The sequence below is a fragment of the Amblyomma mixtum genome, chromosome 4 (genome assembly GCF_055824585.1).
Source record: "Amblyomma mixtum isolate Tamu chromosome 4, ASM5582458v1, whole genome shotgun sequence".
NCBI classification, from domain to species: Eukaryota; Metazoa; Arthropoda; class Arachnida; order Ixodida; family Ixodidae; genus Amblyomma; species Amblyomma mixtum.
Window position 1 is genome coordinate 141,297,257 of NC_143015.1, and position 24,959 is coordinate 141,322,215.

The 24,959-nt window shown below is 49.6% G+C and overlaps 2 protein-coding genes across 5 annotated transcripts in view; one reads left to right on the forward strand and one right to left on the reverse strand.

Annotated features, from left to right (window-relative positions):
* Positions 1 to 935: 935 nt before the first annotated feature.
* Positions 936 to 11,322, reverse strand: LOC149348492 (uncharacterized). Of its 2 annotated transcripts, none has more exons than XR_016292263.1 (2): positions 10,876 to 11,322; positions 936 to 1,203 (listed from the first exon to the last, which is right to left on the reverse strand). XR_016292263.1 is itself a non-coding variant. In XM_089585840.1 (2 exons), exon 2 carries the CDS (start codon positions 8,246 to 8,248, stop codon positions 6,068 to 6,070), a length of 2,181 nt encoding a protein of 726 aa, XP_089441966.1. In that variant the 5' UTR covers positions 8,249 to 8,318; positions 10,876 to 11,322; the 3' UTR covers positions 5,443 to 6,067. The 2 variants fall into 2 exon arrangements, 1 of the variants encoding a protein (XP_089441966.1); XM_089585840.1 differs by lacking the exon at positions 936 to 1,203 and adding an exon at positions 5,443 to 8,318.
* Positions 11,323 to 21,305: 9,983 nt separating this feature from the next.
* The window catches only part of LOC149348493 (uncharacterized), a 32,662-nt gene continuing 29,008 nt past the window's right edge, over positions 21,306 to 24,959 (forward strand). For all 3 annotated transcript variants that reach the window (XM_089585842.1, XM_089585844.1, XM_089585843.1), the window contains exon 1: positions 21,306 to 21,455. In XM_089585842.1, coding sequence (XP_089441968.1) covers positions 21,428 to 21,455 — 28 coding nt within the window. In that variant the 5' untranslated portion in view covers positions 21,306 to 21,427. The remainder of the gene's footprint in view (positions 21,456 to 24,959) is intronic.

The following is a 24,959-nucleotide window of genomic DNA, read 5'->3' on the forward strand; positions in this document are numbered from 1 at the left end:
GATGTACGATGCGACATTTGGCGACCAGAGCTTCAACGACGTGTGAAAGGAAGGCGCGGCCGTCGTGGTTCGCTACAATGTGAACACCTGCTCCTTTTATTTTTCATTGAGGCCTAAATTCGTATGATCGCGGGAGGGGCTCGCATGCTGTCCTTTTGGATGACGCCCCCAGACCGGTGGTGAACCGTACTGTCCTTTCCGAACACAGCAGAATCCGCCGAATGATTCAAATTTTACTGATTAACAAGTGCAGTCAAGGAAGCAATGCACCGCTGGCAGTGCCATCTATCAGCATTTGAACCCTCTCTTTCGGGAACAACATTTTACCGAACCAGCAATGAGGTTTTTTTGCTTAGCTTTGGGCTCAGACGGGATAAATAGGTTGGCGGATCGCCCGTTGTATGTTCGGATAAGAAGAAGATGAAGACCGAATTGCCTACAACATCACGGTCATCGCCTCACGATCAATGCCATCTAACACGCCCCCGCGGTGGCTCACTGGTTATGGCACTCGACTGCTGACCCGAAAGACGCGGGTTCGAATTTCGATGGTTGCGGAATGCTAGAGGTCCGTGTGCTGTGCGATGTCAGTGCACGTTAAAGAACCCCAGCTGGTTGAAATTTCCGGAGCCCTTCATTACGGCGTCTCTCATAGCCTGAGTCGCTTTGGGAAGTTAAACCCCCATAAACCAATATCATCTCAGGTTCTGAAAACACGGGGTAAACAGCACGAAAGGCCTAGTATGTGACTAAGAAATAGACGACACAGTCGTGCGTAATAGCAACACTCATCTATCGGTAATAGCATGCTTCAAATAACCATGCAGATACGAGTGCGTTATATCGCCATGAATATCCCAATGTCTTCTAGTTATGACTAAGGGGTATCTGTTTCGCAGCATTGGCTGTTAGAAGCTTTGGCTACGCCCAATCTGTCCCTGATTACGTCACGGTATCACTGGCTGAAACCATGCTGCAGGGGAGGTGAAACTGCGACCGACGAATAACAGCGAAGTTTCGTTGCACGCGTTCTGCTTACCAGGGTGTGACCGTATCCGACATCTGGCTTTACGCTTCTCGGATCCTTGAAGTTTGTGGGTGGCATGATGATGCAGTTGGGCCTACCACCATCCCGGTACGAGAGGTGCCCCAAGACGATGACCCCAGCAGGAGAGAAGATTGTCCACTTCATCCACACACTGCCTGTACGGAGGCGGAGGAGCAGACGGAAATCGGAGCGGTTAAAACTGCCCGCAGGGATGCGGAGAGGAGGGTTGCCGGCTGCGACGCGGGCAACACACGGCTGCAACGAAAGGTCAAGCGGTGGGCGAGGAGGCGAAGCACGCGCAGTTGTAGCGACAGCGAGAAGGCGACGCACATGCGCAGCAGCGCGCGGCTGCGTTGCGCGTGACGTCACCTGGTCGCGGCATACGGCATACGCGAAGCTCGGCTCCGACCCTCGTAGTGAAGCTTTTCGCTTCAAAACCAATTTTCATCTCATTTCATTTTCCTTAAGGCCCTTACTTCGCGGTTCGAGTGTCCACTGATATATGAGACAGTCGTTTCCTTAAAACCAATTTTCATTTCATTTTCCTTCCCTTACGGCGCGGTTTGGGTGACCACCGAGACATGAGAGACAGGCGTCGTTTCCTTTCCGTGACGTCACTCGGTCGCAGCATGCGGCATACGCGAAGCTCGGCTCCAACCCTCGTAGTGAAGCTTTTCGCTTCAAAAATCATCGGTACGAGCACGACCATATAAGTTGGGTGTTCATGCTTAATCTGGGGCTTATAACGGTTATGTAATATTCATGCCCAGGAGCCCCTTTTCAAGTAGCGCTATAAGCTCCAACTGTAAAACATGACTTTGAGCTACTCACCCATATTGGCGTAAGCCGCTACAGCTGTGGGGCTGAAAATACTACGCACAAATTCAACCTTTTCATCTTCCCTTGTAGCAGCATCGCTCATTAAGGAGAATGGTATCGAAGACAAAAGCTGAGCATTTGGACCTCTCTTTTCAATGTATGGTGTGGATATCTGATAAGTGTGCGGCTCTTGTTTTGCTTGAAAATGTTTATTGATTAAATTTGGTATGAACCCTGTGGTTGGAGTCCCTATTTCAAGATTCCATGGCCGAAGCTCCTACGGTGGCCCTGCTTACAAGCCATTTCTGGCCCTCAGGGCCTCCGATGACCACAGCCCACTGGTTAGGGATTGGTGATAGGTGCTGCCATCAGATGTGGCCAAAAATTGGGAAAAAATCCAGGCTGCATATCCATAGAATGCATTTCTACATTCCGTGGCCTTGACGCCAAGAAAAACAAGGGGGCGAGAAGTATTTACTGCTGCCAATAGATGCTAAATCCGACACTTATCGAAGCCGTAACTCGGAGCTCATAGTTTCCACACCACTGCGAACAAAATAGAACAAGGAGCTGTTTTTCCTACACATAATCCCGGCACGATACGAATAGCGAAAATTTTTTGAAGATTTCCTGATTTTACTCACTGACGCGATTCAGCAGCACTTCCAGGCCGTCGTGCAGCTCCAGAGCTTGCCGCCAGGCCTTCTGCTCGAATTCGGTTTGGTTTAGGTTTATGGGGTTTAACGTCCCAAAGCGACTGAGGCTATGAGAGACGCCGTAGTGAAGGGCTCCGGAAACTTCGACCACCTGGGGTTCTTTAACGTGCACTGACATCGCACAGTACAGAGGGCAAAACACATGTCTAGAACACGCTCTGAGCGTGTTTAGGGCGTAATACGCGATAACTAGCGATAAGATTTGGTTAAAAATGGTCTGGATGTAAACATGTGCAGTTAGACTCATAGAATTTCATCGTCATTTTTTGCCTTCTTGGTCGCAGCGGCTTTGGGAGCTCCGGAACACACAGTTTGCTTGTTCTAGGCATGTGTTTTGCCCTCTGTACACGGGCCTCTAGAATTTCCCCTCCAAAGAAATTCCAGCCGCCGCGGCCAGGATCGAACCCGCGTCTTTCGGCTCAGCAGCCGAGCACCATAACCGCTGAGCCACCGCGGCGGCTTCAAATTCAGCAGTGAGAAATATTCTCCGCCTTGCGTTCCTGAACAGCGGGTCGCATGCAACGCCGAAAGGCAGGTCACAGAGCAACACTGCGTCCCAGCGGTACACGGCTAGCGTCGGCACATCACACATCGTGGCTACTAAGACGGCCGGCGCCTCGGGAGCATCGTCGTCTGGCTTCTCGATAATCGCCACTGACTCTTGTGCGTAGATCACCTCCTTCAACGTTCGCTGCGAAGCCCCAGTCGACACCAAGGCCAGAGACCTTCCTTCCACATAATCCAAGAGCGCCTTGGCTTTCACCTCCATAAGCTTCCTCCCGAAATGTGACGAGAAATTTCGAACGTCCATCCGTGGAGTGCACAGGACCGTATCTTCGGCTCGGCGGCATGTAGCTGCAATACCACGACGTAGAATCGTCATGTCTAGGTCCTGTATACTCTGCCCGTCAAAGCAGCCAACCTCACATTCATCTATGAACCGTTCACGCAGACTAATTGGGCAGATTTCTACGACCACGTCCTTAGAATGAGGCCTGGAGGGAGTTCCGAGGCAGCACGTTAGCGCCAGCGGCGTCCGCAGTTTTTACAATTCTGATTCAAGGGCGTCGAGATTGCAGACCTCCAACTTATCCACAATAGCAAGGAGCCGCATTGTGGAGGACGCTTTTCGCTCTCGACAGTCTTGAAACAAAACAACGATCTTCCGATAAGGGTGCCGCGGGTCCAGATAGTGTTGGAAGTCATGTAGAATCAGGACGGGAACATAGCTTGTCCACGTGAGCCCCTCAGCCAAGAACGCCATGAAGACGTCAAGTTCCATGAGGTACACTCCTTCGAAGCCATCCCAGCTCCAGCACCAAAGAGAACGCAGGACGCGGACACGGACGGGAAGCGACCTCTGCAGGGAGGCTAGAAGGAGTTCGTCCTCGTAGATATGCTCACCAAGGATGACGGCGCGTTGTGGCTTAGCGGCTTGTATTACACCGACGCACAGTTGACGTTGCAGCTCCTCTGTTGCCAGCGCCACCACGCAGTCTTCGACGCGGACGCGGCTGGCAAGCTTGGAGTCTCGCGTGTTGAGATCATGCAGACCCTGTCCATCTGGCGTAGGCTGACGTGGTACCGGTCTCAGAGACTCCAGACGCACCAGGAAATCTATGCGCTCGGCGGTCCCCAAGTTCCGTGAGTCGCCCATCTCGATGTCAACGGGCTTCTTTTTACCAATCTGCACTGACGTTATTACCGAGCATGCCGGTAGCCCGCTGCGAACGGCTCCTGATTACGAAGTGCTGCTCCAATGGTCTTGTTCTTATGGTTCGCGTGCAGTGGGGCACGAAGCAGTAATTGCGGCTGTTGGATTGGATTGTATCTGTGGCCTTCATTCATTTGTTGTTCAGTAGGTGACAATTTGTCGAGAGGCGGTAGCTGGATTGAAAAAAAAAATTACCGACGATTACGTTACTTCCTAATGCGAAATTTGAGCGCAGCAAATAAGCTGTTTCACCTTTCCGATAGATTGAGGCAAAGAAATCGAGCAAAACATGTATGCGCTATCACAGAATTTTTTTTTTTATTTTTCACACGTATTCGCAATTTCGGCTCAGGCGGTGCACATATACAGATCCGCCGCCACCGATCTGGCTCTCTGATTGCCACCGCAAAGGGGTTGCATTGGAGGAGGAGCGAAGAAAGGAATTAAGTTCGAGCCGGCGCTTTGACAACCGGAGACTCGCAGGAAGAGGGGGGAGGGGGGCGGCGTGTACACCCAGCGGCAAACGATGGGGGCAGAAGCGCGCGCAGCAAGCGGACAACACGATAAAGGGAGGAGGGAAGAGATAGCAGCGACTGACTGATGCCGCTGACGCCGATAGCGCTGGGGGATGAAAGGGGGGCGGAGCTGGTTATGAGGCCGACGCCGACGACGACGCGAAACTCAGGAACGGACGCCAAAGAGCTGCGCTCTAAAATAATGCCACTGACGCGAATGTTATCCTCTAAAGAGTTTTAGATAGCGGTTTGCTGTTTTTTTATGGCCATTTGGCGCGCCGAGATCCAACTGTCAAGCGGTGTCGTCTCGGGCCTTGCTCTTCACTACGCTGCGCCGCTTTTCTTGTTTCCCCTTCCATTCGGGTGATCCCTCTTTCCAGGCTGGAGTGTCCCGCTCGACGCATGCACGTAGTAAATACTTATTTGTCATTTTCAACCTTGTATCTTGCATTCTTCTGTTCATCGCACAATTCTATTTAGCACAGCGTGTGTAAATACTCATCCTAAGCGTCTTTCCAAAGTGTGTGAGTGCGTACCGTTTACTGTAAATAAGCAGCAGAGGACGCGTTTTCACCCCATCAATCCACCACGAAAACTCAATCAGCAGAGATATTTTGCGTAGTTCTACGGCGTTACTTTATACCCGTATGGAGGCAATGTAGTGCACTGTTAGCTTTTTGCTAGTCCCTTTGAATTCTACAAGAGTTCACGGGCTAGTTGTCTCTGCATGGCGAATATACAGCGCAAGGCATGAGGCTAGGGACAGAAACAGAGGAAGGCACACACAGACGCTGGCTATCAAATGAATTTTATTTTCGGAGGCACTAACATTATGCAGTCAATGAAGAGGGCGGTACATCAAGAAGAAGCTCTGCGACCACCAGAATACCGAGTAGTCATGTCAGTGGATAAAAGATGGGCTACGAATTATGAACAAGATAAAAGCGAAAAAAGCAGTGAGGTGTAAAGGGCCGTCACGGAAACAATTTTTAAAACGGGCCGTTAGTGATAAAACACTTAAACGTCAAATATCATGTGGCAGGTGACCACACTCAACGCATGCTCATCCACTCCCCGGAATTTTTTTTTATTCCACCTCCATTGAATGCATATATCACAGTTCGAAAGGATAACTGAGCATTGCTTCAGGCACTAGACACAAAATTGAAATATTTTACTCTGCAACTTATCCGTGGACGATTCACCGAATGTTGCTCTCAAATCTTTCTCCGTCCGGTCTTTCAGGATCAGATCGTCAACGTTGTACAACGTCCGCTACCTTTAGGTAGCTGCGTATGTGCAACCAGCAGTCATAGTTCAACATGTCCAGTTGCATGCTACTACTATTCTCAGAAGACGCAAAACTCTGTACCTGGCACACAACGCGGTGTCTGACGACTCCAACTAGCTTCATGTACTCGTCCAAACCGATGAGGCAAGGAAGCGTCAGAGCGCGTCTGATCATCCCCCTGGCTTCTACTTGGTCTACACCTGCTCGACTCTGAACGACCTCGACGAGCTTCGGGTGATGGGCGACAAGTTCCACGGAACGCGCACAGTACGCTCCGTGATCACCCATCACGAAGCACCCGGCCCGATTAACGAGGCTGGCGTTGCGCCTGGTTATGTCCTGCACGGTTACCATCCCGTCGTCAAGCGGTTTGCTGTCGACGAGTTTCAGATGGAGGAGGGTGTAATTTTGTTCCAGTTTCGGTAAGAGGTAGGACAAAAAGACCTTACAGAATGTGTCGTCAACCGTGCTGAGAACTAATTCGTGCAGGTACCGGCTTTTCAAGGCGGCGTCGGCCAGCATTTGACAGTCCGTGTAGTGCAAACACGGCAGTTCCAGCACGATTTTTCTGATGCCGACGCTCGCCGACAATGCTACAACCAAACGGTTCACAGAGCGGCAGAGTTCCTTGTACATTTCCTCGCACGGTGTCTCCATGTCACTGGCAAGATAGAACTCGACGTTCTTGAGCACGGAAGAGCCCTTTACGTAAGCGGTCAATGCAGAAAATATCAACGGCGAGAAATCATTGCAGTGGACGTAAAGGGAGGTCACGTGGCTGCAGGTAGCCAGTGTTTCGAACGCAGTGCTGAAGTGCTCAGCTTGGAAGAGGTGATCAGGACTGAGCGTGAGGGTGGTCACTTCGGGACATTCCGAAATAGTCTGCACAGTGGTGCGGCCCAGGTGGTAGTTCTGGATGAACACCTTTTGTGCTAGGCCGTAGTTTCGTATCATAAGACATATTTCCCTCAGATGCCAGTCATCCGTAAGATGCCGCACAGTAACGGCTTGTAGGGATGGGTTATTAGCGACAGCCTGAAAGAAGGCACGGCATTCATCTCGCGTAAGCCAGTGCAGGTCGATGGTCAGCTTCGCTAGGACGCGGTTCGAAGACAGTGCCTGGAGCCAGGGGCGGATTCTGTCAGTGCGGCTCATCCCAGCAAAACACTCAGCGCGAAGTGCCGTCGGCATCGAATCGCCGCAAGACGCCATACATGGCGCGCTTAAAGTACGCAGGCTTTTGTTCTGGGCGACCACTTTAGAGAAGAGCACGTATTCTACTTCAACCGCTGCGCTCCAATCAGCGATTAGCTCTTCCAACGTGTTATTCTTGCAGATTGCTTCAATTATGGTCTTAAGCCCGGTTCGATTTCTGAAAGGAGGCGCTCGCAAAGTAAGCTTCCTTAGTGTCCCGCTTCCCTTGTCCAAGTATCCGGCGAACAATTCCGAAGATCCGGTGGATGCACACCCAAAGACGCAGGCTCCCACGGCAAGTTCCTTGACTGTGTTATTCTTGACCAAAGCCGCAATCAGGTGTGTGACTATATGCGCGCTCATCTCCAAATTAGCCACGTCCAGAATCGTGAGCGCGATTCCTTCTCGTTCCAGCAGGCGAACAGGAAGAGTCGCTTCGGCTTCGAAAGGGCAGTAACCTTCCAGGAACACGAGCTCCTCAATGAAGTCCACAGACGTGACCAGGTCACCGAGGCACTGAATGATGTCTGGTTTGTCACTGGGGATTCCAGATATGATCAGCTTTTTCAGACTGCGCATCCTCGCCAAGGCTGTGAGCAGGAAATCGGCGTTCGCAATGCTGTAGTTTATCTCTACAGCCACGATGCAACTGTGCACCGTGAACAGATGGTACAGGAGCTTCAGTGCATCGCAGGGCCAGTCGTCGTCTGAACTGGAGCACGCGCACACGCGACGAGCTTCGGGAACCATGACAACGCTCACGTCCCCGAGACTGTCGCGCTCGTCTTCCATCAGGTGTAGGCCTGCATGCCACAGGATGTCGTTGAAGGCTGTCAGGCGCTGAAGCAGTTTGCAAACCCGGCTCCTGTTTCGAGTGCATGGGATGTCAAGTACGAGGCTGGGGGTGCCGCTTGAAGGTCCAGCTCCCGGAACTTCCCGAGAGGCCGCCATGACGCAGGTCCGTACGCACCGTAATTTCTACGCAGCCTTCAGTTGATCGCCTTTTTATGTCGTTTTCAACCTGCACAAATGAAGACAATGCGTTGTAATGGGTTCACAACAGGCCGACATGTTTTCAACTTCAAAATTATGCAGCCAGTGCGCACAAAGAAACAACCATTCATCCCTGCTTTGTTGCACTCCTTTTTCATCATCATCAGCCTAAACACGCCCACTGCAGGACAGAGACCACTCCCATATCTATTCTATTAACCCTGCCCCTTGCCAGCCACGGCCTCATTCCCTTGAAGAAATAAACCAGCAAAACGACGAAGGAGAGAAAAGACGAGACACAGACTGCGACTAGAACAATCGACTCTGATTCAATGAAGTAAGTCCAGTTCCCAAGAAAACAAGCTGAGCATGAGCAGCATAACAAAATCACATACACAATCAACAATGGCTAGCAGAAAATCGAGGCGCTAGTACTGCAGGGAAAGGAAACTTATTTTCTGCTCCATCAGAGATATTCACCGCGCTGATACAATTTTCCCCTTGCATGCTGACGTGATAAATTTCGAGAATTTCGCTTTCCGCCTTAACCTTATCTATACCTGGACGAAACAACGAGTAGCAGCCGCAATTCCGGCATTGTTAAGGCAGGTGTTCTCCGTCAGTGGAGTTCAGAGCTGTGGTGCTCCCACAGCCTATCAGGTATTGCCACGTTGTAGTGACGGCAGTCCAGCGGTCAGGAAGACACCAAGATGTCTTGTAAACGAAGCTCTTTATTTGGGCTGACTTGCGCCCGCAAAGGAACTGAATCACTCGCCGGCGGCGTAAGCAACAAACGTGCTCGTCAGTCGTCGAACTATGAATGCCCGCTGCTCGCGGCATCGTTCAATTTAAAGCTGGGAAGGAAACTTCGAGATAACAGGTCGAGATGATCTAGAGTAATCTGGAAACACGTAGATGCAGCTTGGCATGGCTGTGATCAATCGAGATTAGTCCGGTCGCTTCTCGCGTCACGAACAAAAATGATAACACCCCTTTCCTGCGGCCTTGCGCGAACGAACGGAGACTACAATGATACGTGGCAAATATTGGCCTGTTTGGCAGATGTAAAGTTGTCCACAAGTCAGGATGACCTTGTACACCACAGGTGTCACACATTTTATTTAACAGTTTTCATGCTGCGTCGTACACAGGTGGTCCCTTTCTGCCACGCGCAACACGAGAACAAAGGCTTGAAAGTTTGCATGGCGCAGAAAAGACGACGTTAACGTCTTGCCTCACAGCAACATTTTTTTTTTTTGATGCCGTGGGAAGCCCTGTGCATATAAGGCACTACCTCATTTTTTTTTTTTTTACGTTTATTTCCTGTTGAGTCAGCCATTTTCAAAGTTCGACACTTTTGCAGCAAAGTTTGTCACAGCGTTCGAAAGTGTGTTGGAAAAATGACGGCTTCCAAACGCTCATCCTGATCATCAAAACTTTATGCTGTGCATGCTATGGTGACAACCCTTTTGCAGTGCATTGCGAAAGGAATTCATTGGAATTCCTCTTTTGACGACTTTACAGGCAGCAGACGAAAACGGCGACCACAACTCCTCACTTCTAAGTAAAAAGCAACAACTATCACCACGAGAAGTTAATTGATGTTCTAAATATCTTATCGAGTGGCTACTGGGCTGCTCATGGGTAAAGCAAAATGGACGGGAAGAGGCAGACGAGACTCATCTATGCTTCACGGGATTGCCGACAGGCCTCCGCAGCCATCGCTATGCACACGTTGAACACGGCGGTGTCGGCACCTACCTCAGACAAGATATCTTTCATAGCTGTCGCGGAGCAATGCAAACAGGGCACTAAAAGCGTTACAATCCGGGGACATGTTAGCTAAATTACCAAAGGCAAATTATCAAAATGTCAGTTGGCTAAATTAAGCTAAAGCTATAAAAAGATGATACTTATCGTTGTGCCACAATGTAGTATGCTGAAAAATGCGAGGACCGTGAACAGCGACCCTCCTCCACAAGTATAGGTGCCCTAAGGGCAGTGTGCAGACAAGGCATGATAACAAAGATGAAGTGCAGAGTGCCAGCTTGCCGATATTTAGCTGTCAAACATTATGCCAAATATTAGGCCGTCTGCTGTGCTAATGAGTGCATATCGTTATCAGTGTGGGCGGTACAGCTTGAAAGGGGCGAAAGACAGAGGCTATGGTTTACGTGGTTTAACGCCCCAAATCGAGAAATGGCTGTGAGGGACGCCGTAGTGGAGGGCTCCGGACAATTTCGACCACTTGGCGTTCTTCAACCAGCACTGACAAGGCACAGTACACGGGTATTTAGCATTTCGCCTCTACCAAAAAGACCGCAGCTGACGAAACGAAAAAGTAGACGACGACACAGGCGAGTTCTAGTATGTGTCGTCTTCTACTTTTTCGTTCCGTCTGTTTTGCGCTGTACGACCCACAATGGAATATTACCTACTTGCCCCGCTCCCCATCCTTCATCAGTGTACTTATATCAGAGGTATATAACGAGGATGAGAAATGGCAGAGGCATTGGGCGACTGCGCTTACCACGGACGTTGTAGGCCTCGAAGACGAACAAAGAAAGGAGAAGGGGCACACTAACCTTGTCGTTGATTCGGTTCTCTTCCAGCAGTATATGCGGCCCTGGTGCCCTGCTTCTTGCGGTCGAAAGCGGGTCCTTCTTGCCTCGGCTTCCTCGGTACCGGCGCGGAAAGTACCGAATGCTCTCAAACCTCACCCACCGCGAGCCGCCACTGCAATAAGTGCCCACTTGTCACGAGCGGCACTGTTCAACCCTGCAAAGAAGGTTCCAGCCAACGTTGTTTCCGCAGCATCACCGGTTATCGCGAAGGGTTAATGCACGCGTCACGAACACGTCACGGGCAGCAAGGAATGATTGCAAAGCTGCCGGCAGGTACGATTTGTCAGCGTCAGCTTAGCTTTCCGATTTGTTTCGTTGGTTTGCCTATCCTCTCGAAATTATGTTTTCTTTTTTCAATCGGACTTCATTTCGACACAGCGAAAACGCAGATGTACATGCTTTACCAGAGCCATGAATTAATTTTCCTCGCTGGCCTTATCTTGCTGTAAATCCTTTTTTTTTTCTTTTTTGACGAAAGGCGCAGCTAACGGCCTGAGCAGACGTCGTCTTCGTCGTGTTCCGAATCTTGCTTCCCCCTATCTTGTGGAAACTCTGATACCGAGCTGTCGAAACCTATAGCTGTCTTAGTGGGGGCAAACAAAAACAAAAATAAGTCATCCCACGCGAAATGCTGGCTGCAGCTACTGCACATATGCCTTCCCATAGAGTCTCACATACCCTATACTATTTTCATTGCGCCCCGCCGCGGTGGCTCAGTGGTTATGGCGCTCGGCTGCTGGCCCGAAAGACGCGGGTTCGATCCCGGCCGCGGCGGCTGAATTTTGATGAAGGCGAAATTCTAGAGGCCCGTGTACTGTGCGATGTCAGTGCACGTTAAAGAACCCCAGGTGGTCGAAATTTCCGGAGCCCTTCACTACGGCGTCCCTCATAGCCTGAGTTGCTTTGGGACGTTAAACCCCAATAAACCAAACCAGACTATTTTCATTTGGGGCCTATTACTTGTTAACCTGCTTCATACCCATCTTCTTACAGGCTCACCTGCGTAACATGCGTAACCTGTCCTCCAATAAACGTTGCAATGCATGCAGTGTACTACACTGCACAGAGTCATGTGTACACAGCGTGTGCTTTTCAAAGGCAAGGGTGCTCTTCAATGATAACCAGGTGAACTTGCACCTGCAATGTTATCGATGAGAGCTACGCCATTAAGGCACAAAAGTAGATGAAAATCTTCAACGCAAATGATGCACAGAAGGAACTAAAGAAGGCTCAAAAAGAGTGGTAACTAGTGTGATATTGGCACTAAGATGTTAGGTGAGCGATACGCAATGCCCAAGCAACACTGTAGGAACGCGCTTTGCTTCGTCATGCCGTCCATTGCAGGAAACGAAGGAGGATGCACCGACAAAAAGAAAAAGTTGGAACCGAAGCAAAGTTGACATTTGGGCTGCTGGTACGGGCACATCTTGAGGCTTTGAAGCTTCAGCTGGGAAATAGGCAAGGATTTCCCTCTTGTGTTGTGTGACGTCACATATGACGTAACTGACTCACTGGAAAGCATCTCGCTTAGTGGACAGGACACAGTCCCGTGGCAAGTAAGAATATAGTGACGTCATATGCACTCTACAAGAGAAGTCAAATAAAGAATAATATTATATTCCCCAACAACCTACTTAGGAGAGAGCACCAGAGACCCCGTTACCAAATAAAGCCTCCTAAATGGCCGAGAACCCGCCGGTAGGACATCTGCATCCATTTATGCTGGTGGGTTCGCACAGATGGCACTTCGGCTACTCCCACCTGCAGAACGGGCCGTGGGCTCCGAGGCTTTAGGACCTCCTGTGGTGCAGGCTTGAGGGGGTTCCGAAAGCTGCAACCCCACACGAAGTGCCGAGAGCCAGGCCGGGGGGGTTCGATCCTACCTATTTTACCTCTAGGTATCCAGCGACGCCCATAATAGGTGTTTGCCATCACTACATATAGATGGCGCCTAGGGTGCCTCGATACTGGCCCATCAAGATGCCCTAATGCAGCCCATGGTCAGGAAGGGCCGCCCGGTGTCCTCTGGAGGCAATCAAGCACAGATCCACTATTGGAACCTTTTCAAGGTTCGACCTCCTTGTAAGGCTTATCACCAAGCCAGGAGATATCTTTATCCATTAAAAAAAATGGTGAGTTCCCGGCGGTACGGGAGTCAAACCAAGCAACTCCCGCATGCGAGGCGGATGCTCTACGACAAGGCCACCTATCGGTGCCTTGCTTCTTGGTAGACCAACAAGAAGCATCAAATCTACTCCTTAGTTGTAAATGAGCGTTACAAAAGAATGCAATATCGTAACACCACGCCAGCTGAAATGAAACGAACTGAAATCTTTTTCACCCACAAAAAAACTCGTACCCTAGCGGTGACTGACGGAACTGTTCATGCCATTTCTCATCGTTTGAATCACAATAAAGCAGTTTATCCACCACAAGCACATAACACTGTGCACCTAAACGATTTCCTCGCCCTGGCAGCAAAGGACTGTAAACGCCTTCCTGCCAACGCAATTGATCTTGCGCGTCCACCACTCTTCAATGCATTCATTAAAACAACTCTTTGAAGAACAACTTCTATAACCAGCCCTCATGTAACACCCACGGGGGAATTTGGGGTATAAAGAAATAAAACAACTACATAATGTTTCCAAATGAAAGCTGTGTCGGTTCCGGAAATAACTCGTCGATGGAGAATGGTGACGACCAATGACTAGCCGCGCATTGGCACCGATTTCCGGATTAATCCGCGCTGCTTCTGTACCCGACATGGTACCCGCCTAGGCGCAGTCAGACTCTGCGAATGCAAGAGCGTGGCTGCTGTTCCCGCGCAATTATCCCCTTTGTCCCCGCATTAGGTTCCCGACGCTGATTAATAGAACGATTATCTATTGAGATGGAATAGTAGAGGGTTTTCGTCAGCGATCTCCCCACACGCTCGTCTGGAAACGAGGGTTTGTGTGCCCTCATATGTTTGGCCGTTCTCTCCTGTGGTCCCCTAGCGGCAACGCCAATAGATGAGACGCTGACGTGACGCGGAAGAAAAGCTGCGCCTTGTGTTAAGCCTTTATGATTAAATGGAGAGAAGGGGTGGTGGTTGCAAGCTAAATAGTACAGTGTACTATAGTTGGATACTACCCAAGAACGCAGCGGCTTTTAACCATAAAAAGACCCCCTTCATTCAATGGCGTCGGCCGATTCTCATGTCCCTGCTAGCGTGACAATGCAGGGAGCGGCGCAACATAGGAGAGAGGGGTATCTCCGATCTTAGAAGGATCATCCGATCATCTACCACTCCCTGCTTTGTCATCAGCTGCCTTCTTAAGTTATTTATACCCGGAGTGGATTCTAAGAGAAAGCAAGCATGGCAGCGGCGGCAGAAAGTTAGGTGGGCGAATGAGATACAGTCTTCGAGATACAGTGAGAAGTTTGCGGAGATAGTGGTCGCAGCTGGCAAGGGACAGGGTTATTGGAGAGATATGGGAGAAGCCTTTCCCCTGTACGGGGCGTTGTCAGGCTGATGATAGTGATGAAGTACTATTAGTTCACTATGCCCATAGCTTACCCTGGTTGCCGGAAGACATAAACAGGATGGCGCCAGCATAAGCTTTCCCCCTCCTTCTGACCGGCGGGTCGGGGTCATTATCGGATTTTCAGGAAAATCGGGTGACCCCGCTAATGTAGCATGCAACGCGATCACCATGTTGCTGCGCTCCGCAGTTTCCTGCATAGCCTGGCCCATCAAATGACGTCACATGAATAGATCTATTCGTGACAGAAAAACAAAATGTCGCTTCGATATAGGTCTTCTGCTGTGCATGCCATTTAAGGCGTATTATTACTAGCACGTGCATTGTAGGTCTCTTGGTGTTCCCCACTTCTGCTTGGCCATATTTTTGCCTGCAGTATGTGATAAGTAAGATAATAATAATAACACATTTTCATGCTTTCCGGTCAAACACCTCCCAGTCTACATATGTTTCGGTTAAGAAAAGCTTTTCTGTGAAAAAGAAAAAAAATTGCAAGGGGTTAAAAAATCGCGCGGGGCTTTTTAGACGGGTTTCAGAAATCTAGAATTCAGCTACCTTGTAACGCAACAACTCCTTCAGCGGGGTGACGTAGCTCGTTCTGCAGGCAGAAGTTGGATGCCGACATCCACTCAAAGCGACTGTATTTTGAGCTGTGTGAAGAACATGGGGGAGCTTAATCGTCAACTATCTCCCACTCTACAAGCTGTTATCGATAAGCTAAACTAGGTCATTGGCAAGCTAAAGTCAATAAGATAAATTAGTAGGTCGTGAAGGCTGTTTTCTGTGACTCCAAAAGTCTATAGACAAGCGTCAGGCCGTGACGTCACGGAGATGCGGCGGCGCTGTAGTCAGCAGTGACTTTCGTTGTGTAGGGAAAAGCGGGTACCGTGTGCCTTGGGTATGCCATGCTTGAGCGTTTTTGAAAGCATTTTGCAATATTCCGGCGAGCTGTGGTGTGGGTGCTTGAACCGCAATGCTGAAGAAAGGCAGCGGCACACGTTTCCACAAGTTTATCGCATTTAGATATGGGCCAAAGCGATGCGCAGCCTCGCTTTGGCCCATCGCTTTGGCCCAAAAGTTCGGCGACGGATCGGCTGCGCGGCTAGTATTGCATTTCTGCATCGAAATATGATAGTTTGCGTCTCTTAATCCGCATCATAGCATAGTGGGCGAGTTGGTATTGCATCTTTAAGGAACGAAACAGCGCAACTAAAACGAAGGACAAAGAAAAAGAGAGCGCGTGTTCGTGTCTCTCTTTTTCTTGGTACTTCGTTTTAGTTGCGCTGTTTCGTTCCTTAATCCGCATGTTTGCTCTTCAGTCGCGAGGCTAACACTGCAAGAATCAACGTCTCCAGCTTGTTCGCGTTCTGTCGGGCTCTCATTATGAGAAGTCAGGACTCGACATTCCATATGGGTGTGACCGTAAATTGAACGCAGGGGACCGTTTTCAGGCGACAATCATCCGGACTACGTCCCGGGCATCTCTTCGAACTAAAAAAAAAAAGAAAACAGCTGCTGCTGCCAGTCGCCTTCAGCATTCATCGGGCCACTAAGCGCGACGTTTGAAACAGCACTGTAGTCCGGTAGTAGGAATATAGCACGCGTAGTTTTTTTCTCTATTTTCGCTTCCACGAGCTTCAACTTGTACGTTTTTTCACCACCTAACCAAGAAAACGATTAAATGTCTCTAAGGTATCGGCAAAATCATGCAGTGTTATTTCCCATTTTACCTGAATTTTACAATTACTGGTCAATCAGAACCTGGCGAAAACCGCAAATACCAGACCAAAAACCAGTTATTAAGCAGAATAAGGCCTGCAATCAGAATGACTTAAAATATTTAGCGCTGCAGAGCAAACGTAACTTCGTTCTAGCTCGAGGTAAACTTCTATCCATTCGCCTGTGCACCTCTCAAAGCCAAGCGAATAAAAAAGCATTTTTTCAGACATTACCAGTGAAGATCGCATTTGCATGACTCATTTAAAGTAACTGCATGGCGTCAGTGTCCAGTAGTGTTCGGCGTTCTCCACAGTGAAGTGGCTGCACGAGAGCATGCAGGCACATCACAAAGGTTCGTCACGGGAAAAAGCTGCCTCCCGTCGTCCTTCTTCATGCACTTAGCGATCGGGTATGCTGTATCGCCTCAGATGTTGAGACTGCAGACCTGTATACCTCGTGCTTTCCCGGTTTCATTTCATCAGTCAACCCAGTCGACCGCCGTAGCCGCGCCGTTGCTGCCAAGCACAGGAGCGCAGAAGGAAGCCTATGCAGCGCTTCGCCAGATAATTCCGGCTGGCGAACAGGTTGAAAAAGTGCTGAACTGCTCTCTGGTCACCAACAGAAATGTTTCTGACCACAAGCGACGCGCACGCTTTGAAATATGCACGCAGGCGAGTTGGTTTCGGAGGCAGCATCGCTTGGCGCGGGGTAGGCATGCTACGTTTTTGCCTACACCCCGCGTCGCTGCCGTCCGCAGCGCCACCTTTGTTTACAAACATTACGCTTGTGTATAGGGCGCTGCATCTAATTTCTGCCCCTAAAATAGTTCAAGCCGCCATGGTAGAGTTCTAGCTTTGTACGGTAGCTAATCCAGATTTCTCCAACCCTTACATGGCAGCTGTCGTCTTATCACCACGAATGCTTTTCTTGGAAAAGCGGCTCCCTTTCCAACGCTTTGTGGGGTACCCTGTTTAAGGATGCAAGCACCCCTTACCCCGAACGGGCAATCCTATCACCTGTCAAACCAAGTCACTTCTATCCCTGAATCAGCTTTCTCAGGAAGAAGTATAGTTGGATACAATGCAAAAAAAAAAAAACTCAAAGGAGCCCTTGCAGCCAACGGCATCGACCGATTCTTTTCCTTGACCCACCTCTTTGGACATGCTAGCGTGAAATCGCAGGGAGGGGCACACGGAAGGGGGATAACGACGGTTTAACCGGATTAACTACGGGGTCTTGAAAATCGACCACCGGTATGTGCCCCTTCCTTCTTCAGTTGTATCTCACTATAGGGGTTTGTCTGTGACATGCTTCTCCAGCAAAAACTGTGAGTCACCCACTGATAACACTGGCAAAAGCCGCCGAGGCGTGGCTACAAAACCGGGTGTGTCTTCGAAGCCAGGCCACTTTCACGTCAACTGTCTGATAGTTGTGTCCACTGTCCAGAAGCCAGCGCTCTGTTATCAACGGAACACGTGCGGCGACTGCTTAAGCCATGCCAGTTCCCGCCATTTCTTCAACACCTCCGGCTGAAGATGCCGCTGTCTATTCCGTGCCTCCGTGTCGAGTCGTGTGGGTGCCGATCAGCCACATAGACCTCACGCAACTGGACTCCAGCACCCTGGCAAGGGACACTGCCTTGAGCGATTACGTTGCCTGGTGCCACAGCGTAGAGTGGTACACGGGCCGTCGCATGCCCAGGTGGAAGTTAACCTGGATGCCGGCATACGCTGCTCTCGTCGAAAACGTGTCGGCGCATCGCCAGGGATGCTCCTGTGTCACAGCACGAGACGAACCATCGTCCGAACAAGCTCCCGGCGGGCTCCCGGAAAGCTCTGCCTCGACCGTAGACGATGTCTCGTCAGCGCCACGTGGGAGCGACTCCAGGGAGAACGACGGTCAGGGTACGTGCGAAGAAACATCAGGGGATGCTTCCACAGCTGCTCCTGCTGCCGGCGATGGTGCTAACTGATGATGTCATGCTGTGTGTACCATTAAGTCGCAGTAAAAGTCAACTTGACTGGCGTCCTCTGGTGTGCGAATTTCAATGGCTTCAACATTATTTGCCTGGACTCTCCCTACAGCAATTGCTGCATGCGGTAATGAGCCAGAGTTGCTTTCAGCGTCGTAGCGACAATTGAAATAAGTAAAATATGACTACGATTCGTGTGTAACCTCTGATGCAAAGCGTTTGTGACGTACACCCCCCGTCAAAAGTATACGGCCCAAGGGGTTTCCTTGTGAGGCCTGCAGCGTGCATCGTTATGCATGCTCAGCGAACGTAACCTCTCGAAAGAGGAAATGCATCGCATCCTAAACTCTCCCAAGCTTTGGAGTGCTAGATATGCTAGAGATCCCCGCTAAACAGCTTAGAAGCCAACCCCTTGGGATGTGTACTTTTGACGGGGACTGTAAACTGCAGGTTTCGACGACAGAATGCAGCAGGACAGCTCTCAATCTATTCTACGGCATTTGTTTGAGTTGGATAGATAGAGCAGGTTAACAGTTAGAACTGTTGGAAACCATTTTAAAAGCTGTATAGCATGGCCCTTGAAGCATCCGTGGAAGTCAGAACTTTCGGAGGGAAACGGACGGGAGTTCCTCGCACCGTCAAGAGTAACGTTTACAGAGCGCAAGCAACACAGAGAAATAGAAGCAGACATGTACACAACACAAGCGTTCTCTGCCTCGAGACCATGTTTTTACCGCGAAAGATTAGAAGACCCAGGCGAAAAACACAACCGAACATTTTTTGTCTTTACAACAAATTTTCTGCATGTTTTTGATCATGAACTTGTAGCTACAAAAGAATTTTTCGTGCTTATTATAGAAAAGTTGTGCACAACTACAGACTACTGAAAATTACTACAGAGATCACTACAATTCTATAGTCGGATATAACTTAAGAAGCAGCGGTTTTTCCCGGTAAAAGGAACCCCAACTAGGTAATGGCGTCGGCCATTTGTCATGACCTTGCTGTGTGACAAAGCAGGGAGTGGTAGATGAAAAGGGACAATCCCTTCCCTCTTGGATGGGGGATAGGCCGCTCCCTGCATTGCGACAGCACAGGTTGGAAGGGGGTCCTCTTACGGGGAAAAGCCGTTGCGTTTGAGTTGTATGCGACTATACAAAAAAAAAAACAGCGTTGTGACAAAACGACAAAATATTTCGTCTTTTTTCGTATTTCTGACATGGTTCTGTCGTTTTCTTTGCCTGGGCACCTATGGTGCCAAAATGCATCGTCGGCCAAAAAATTCGCCCATTTGCTGAAGGCAGCACTTCCGGTAAAGTCATCGCATTTCCAACTTGTAATGAATTTAGGTATCCCTGTGAATTTTTTTTTCTGTGCGCAGTGTACATGATTCACAGTCGCCTCGCCCTGTTTTCTATTCTGCTTAACCGTATGAGATTTGGAACTCTGTCGCTCCACACAGCAACTTTCAGAGACAAACCCCTTCGGACCCAACTTTTGACAAGGTCTGCACACTGCTTGCGGATTCCTTATTAATGATGCTGAGAAAAATTTGGAGGCCGCTTAACTTTCGCCTTCAAGTTTGGAACTCGACAGTTCGGCGCGACGACAGTTAGAGAAATCGAAAATTGTTTTTTTTTTTATAAAATAAATGACACAGTAACACTCTCACTTGTATTTGTGGACACCTGAACTATGCGTAATATGATTTTAAGCATGAAATGCTTTTAGCTCCCGTTGTCGGCAGTGTGGTGACGTCACGCCGAGACCGAGAGCCATCATCCGGGCACTGAAATCCAGTCATCCGGGCACTGAATTCCACTCATCCGGGCTCTGAAACGAGAACATCCGGGCACCGTACGACATTTAAAGAGACTCTCTAAGCCCTCCTACGCGACCGGCATGCAAGCGCCGGTTGGTCTCCAAAGGAGTCACAAAAAATAACTGCTGCCAGTGCCTTCTCAATGTTTATCAAGATATCAGTCGATCTGTGCGTTTGATAATGCACGGAATTATAATTTCCGATTTCTAATAATGCGTGCAAAAAGCACATAAATTCCACGATACATTTCGTTGTCATCCGTGATCTCTTAGGGGCTTCGCGCATCGAAGCAAAGCCGCGCAGGCGCACAGGGGCCCGGGGGAGAAGCGCTGCGTTCAAAGGGCAAGGCATCGCGCCGAACGGGTGGTGGCGTTCCTCCCTTCCTTTACGGTGCGGTTCGGGTGTCCACCGAGATGGCAGAGAATTACTGCGCCATTTCCTTTCCTCAAAAAACCTTGCGTTCAAATGGCAAGGCATCGCGCTGAACGGGTGGTGGCGTTCCTCCCTTCCTGTACGGTGCGGTTCGGGTGTCCACCGAGATGACATTAGGCCCGTAAACATTTCATGCTTACTCTACTCTCGGTTACGGGAGAGGCAGAGATTTTTTGTTTTATCAGTAGCCCCCGATTATAGGTCGTCGGTTAGAATCGCTGCCGTGAGCTAGGCTCGTAACCAGTAAGTTTATGCTGCACGAAAAGCTGAATCGTGTGCCAACATCCGGAACATTCTGCGGCAGATGGTTGGCATGATACAATTTTTTCCGTCATGCGGTGCCAATCACTACAACTACGACGTCGACGGCTTTTCCACCGAACGAGCTATACAGGCTGTTACGTAATACAAATAGACAGCGACGGTGCCGGAACAGTCAGGGTACTGCTCATAAATCATTGACAAAACTGATGATGTATTGTACGTACGCCATCAGTATCACTGGAATCATTGTGTAACATTCTATCCCGGCCGCGGCGGTTGAATTTCGATGGAGGCGAAATTCTAGACCCTCCGTGTGTCGTGCAATGCCAGTTCACGTTAAAAACGCCCAGATGACCGAAATTTCCGGAGCCCTCCACTATGGCGTCCCTGATAGCCTCAGCCGCTTTGGGGCGTTAAAGCCTCCATAAATCATAAACTAAATAACACGAGTTCACTGTTCTATACTTGGCCGCTAGGTGCTCTTCAAAGACAGCGACAGGAGGCTATATTCTAGTTCACTATACAGGAGGCTTAGCCACATCGTCATCATCACCAGCAGATTTCCGCGAGAACGAGGGGAAGAGAATCGTCGAACGCCGAAGCTATAAAAGTAAGAACGCGAGGGGTGGTGGTCGTCAGTATACAAACGTTCGTACTTGACGTTACGAGTTCTCCTCTGGCCCTCTGGTAGTTCTTCGGGAACGCCGGCCGCCCATAGACGCCTGATATCCTGTGTCAGGAAGCGGTCCATTAGACCTTGATCAATGACTCCGAGATATGAAGGATTCCCAGTCAGCGCTCAGTGGTGAGTACATTACACTTTTGAGATGTGGAGGGCTTTAAAAAGCGTTTTCCTTTCAAATACTCCGTTTTATACTGCAGATATGCGTCTGCATTCTGTGTTTCAAGGAGCTGCACGAGTTCCCCTTCATGCGGGGTTGCATGAACAAAGCGCGTGACGCGCGTTTTTGCAGCGTTCGACTCGACGAAGTAGGCTGCCGCGGTGGCTTAGTGGTCATGGTGCTCGGCCACTAACCCGAAAAACACGGCTTTGATTTCGGCCGTGGCGTTCTCGTTTCGATATGGAGTCGAAATGCTCGAGGCGCATGTAGTACTGTGCGATGTTCCGCCGCCCTGCACTACGGTGCCCCTCATGCCTTGAGTTGCTTAGGGACGTACCCTACAAAGCAAGAAAACCTAAATGATACATAGGCCGCGTCTCCATGACTGTGCCAGAGAGGGCAGGTCCTAGTGCGTGGCCACGTGGCAATGTCTAGAGTCACACAGGAACGTTTACCTTGCTCGATGCACCGAAGCAAGACATGGAGTGCGCCTCCGTGGTTCCGCCACACCTGGACTGAGAGCTCCAACCACCGCTACAACCTCCTAAACCATTTGATTAAAATATTTTCACCACCACCGCACACCTTGTGTTATCGAGCCCGAGGAATCAGACGCGTATCTAGCGTCGCATAAAATCTGAGCTTCGAGACGACGAAGCGACGCTTAGGCCTTGGTTCCGTCACACCCAGACGCTCCATCTCGAGAAGCTTGGTTTAGTTTGATTTATGGGGTATAGCGTTCCAAGCGACTCAGGTTATGAGAGATGCCGTAGTTAAGGGCTTCAGAAATTTCGACCACCTGGGGTTCTTTAACGTGCGCTGACATCGCGCAGTACACGGGCCATCTTGAGAAGCCTTATGAACAAGCCGCGTCTGGCGTCACATAGTGTTCGCTAGTTGCTCAAGGTGACGAAGTCTGGCCTAGAGTGCGTCTCAGTAATTAGGAGAGCAGAAAGTTGGGCTAGTCGGTTGATACGCATACTGAAAAAATTGCTCAGAAAAACGGCGACAAAGCGCTCGTCCTTGTCTTCTCTTTGCTTTGTCCTCGTTTTTCTGCGCAATTTTTTTAGTACTCAGTAATTAGGCCGCGTCTTCAGGGCCACACGTACCCTGGAGTCTCTTGCGTTGCATAGAATTTTCTGTTGCTGGGCGCACCGCACCTTATCAGCCGTGGCGTCTCTCGATCCATATCGTGTTAAATAAATCAGGGAGCACTTTGGCTCTCTAAAGTGATGCAAGGCGAAAGCGTTTCCTGGCGCACTGCTTGTTTTTATTTACTTTTTTGTTTTTCATATTTTTTATTTTTGCTCCTTTTCTTTCTATTGATTTTATTTTTATTTTCATATCTTATGTTTGTTTTGTTTTCATTTTTGTTTATTTCCTTATTTTTATTTTTTATTTTTTTTCGTTTCCTGACTTTATTCCTTTTATTTTATTTATGAAACCCATGCATTCACTAGATGCGCCTTTATTCATGCTCGAACCTCGAGCCTTCTTGGCGAAGTGGTAGCATCTCGGATTCAAATGCCATAGGCCCTGGTTAAGCAGTGACGCCGAAAAACGGACAAATCTGCCGACGCGTCTGTCGACACGGCGGCCGATGCGTCTCCTAACGACAGTATGAGGCATTAGAGACTTCCGCCTTAATATGACGAAGCGACGCTTCAAACACACATCCCTGATTCTGCCACGACGGGTCCCCGAGTTAACGACTCCTGTAGTAACGGGAGCCCTTCTGGTGTAGCTGAATTTTTTTTTTTATCGTGTTCGACGCGATAAAGCAAGACGGCGTCTCAGTGAATTTTCCCTGACGGGCGCACCGCAGAAGAGTGCCCTAACAGGCCCTCGCGTCTCTCCAGCTCCGTAGGTTATTCAACCGTGTTCAACACGACGAAGCCAGCGCGTTTCTGACTGCGTCTCACCGCGTTCGTCGTTTAACGGCGCCCTTCTCAAGAGCTGCCAGTCTGGCGCCTCGTGCAATTTTCAGATGCATTGTATAAGATGAAGCGCCACTTCGAACGCGCCTTCTTCACAGTTCGACGACGGGTGCTCCGTGTTGCTGAGCCCTATTTGAAACGCCTTTCTGGCACCACAGAATTTTCTGTAGCGTTCGATACGGCAAAGCCACTCTTATACGCGTTTCCCTGATTGTGCCGCGAAGGGTATGCATATTACGAAGGTCAATTTTAAATGACGCGTGCTCCATGTTACGGAACCCTATTACGCGACAACGTATACAGCTCGTTCAATCGAAAAGCCGTCGGTGTCGTCTTAGTCGTAGTGGTAGTTGCAGCTGTCGTAGTTGCCACAGCTTAGTCGTGGTCGTAGTCTTAGTCGTAGTGGTTGTCAGCAAAATTGCCGACGATTACGTAACTTCCTAATGAGAAATTTGAGCGCAGCACATCAGCTGTTTCAGCTTTTCGATATATTGAGGCAAAGAATTCGAGCAAGACATGTGTGTACAATTACAGACCTATTTTTCACGCATATTCCTTCCTCAAGAAACACTCCGCGAACAGTTCTTGACTGTCATGAAGGAAGCTTTGTGGTCGGAGAAATAAACAAATATATGTGCTCGACTTGCTGCACCAATGCCTGGTTCTCAAAGAAGAGGTCTATGCAGGTATTTCGCGAGGTTGCCACAGCCGTGGGGGGCGTTACGAGCGAGAGGAACGGGATTGTCTCCCCCGTTAGTGGTAAGGAATTCGTGTTTGTTTGTCTTTACATCTACATTAAAGCCCCACCCACCCTACCAACCTGGCAGGCGGCAGTTAATTGTTGGTCGCCAGAGTTCGCTCACCGTTGTCAGCGCTAACGCATACGGCCAGCACACATCTCTCTCTCTAATCAAACCAAGTACCTATAAGCGCGATTCGAGCGTCCACTGACCCAAAGATCCAGTTATATGCACCTTTTATTTCCTTAAAATGATCGGAGTGTAAAACGCCAACGGCAGTGAAGACAACGAACGACGAAGGCCTATGGCTTCAGCGCCGCGTTTCGGGCACAACGTTGTCAATGCCAACGCATGCAGCGCACGCCTGGCACTACAGCCACTTAGCTTCAAGAGGGCAGTGATACGCCTTTCCCCTGGTTCAGGTGTCCACCGAGATATGTGACACTCATAGTGCGCCATTTCCTTGCCTCAAAAACCAATTTACCCATTTTGCCCTCTGCTTTCCAAGCTCCCGCTCCGTTGGTTTCGCAGCTTAAAGCGCGGCTGAGGTGTCCACTGCTGGCTAAAACGGACAACGGCGACGGTGACGCCTCGAAACGCAAAAACGGGCGCCACAGAGCTGTGCTCTAACAAAATCCTATCGTGCCAGTCGTATGCCGCAGAATGTTCGGGATGGTGTTGTACGATTAAACGTTCCGTGCAGCTTAAACTCAGTTCGAGCCTAGCTTGTGGCATGAATTCGTAACCGCGAGCTATAATCGGGGCTACGGTTGTCCACCGAAATGTGAGA

Coding starts and splice junctions, on each gene's coding strand:
- LOC149348492 (XM_089585840.1), bottom strand. CDS start 8,248: ATGGCGGCCTCTCGGGAAGTTCCGGGAGCTGGACCTTCAAGCGGCACC.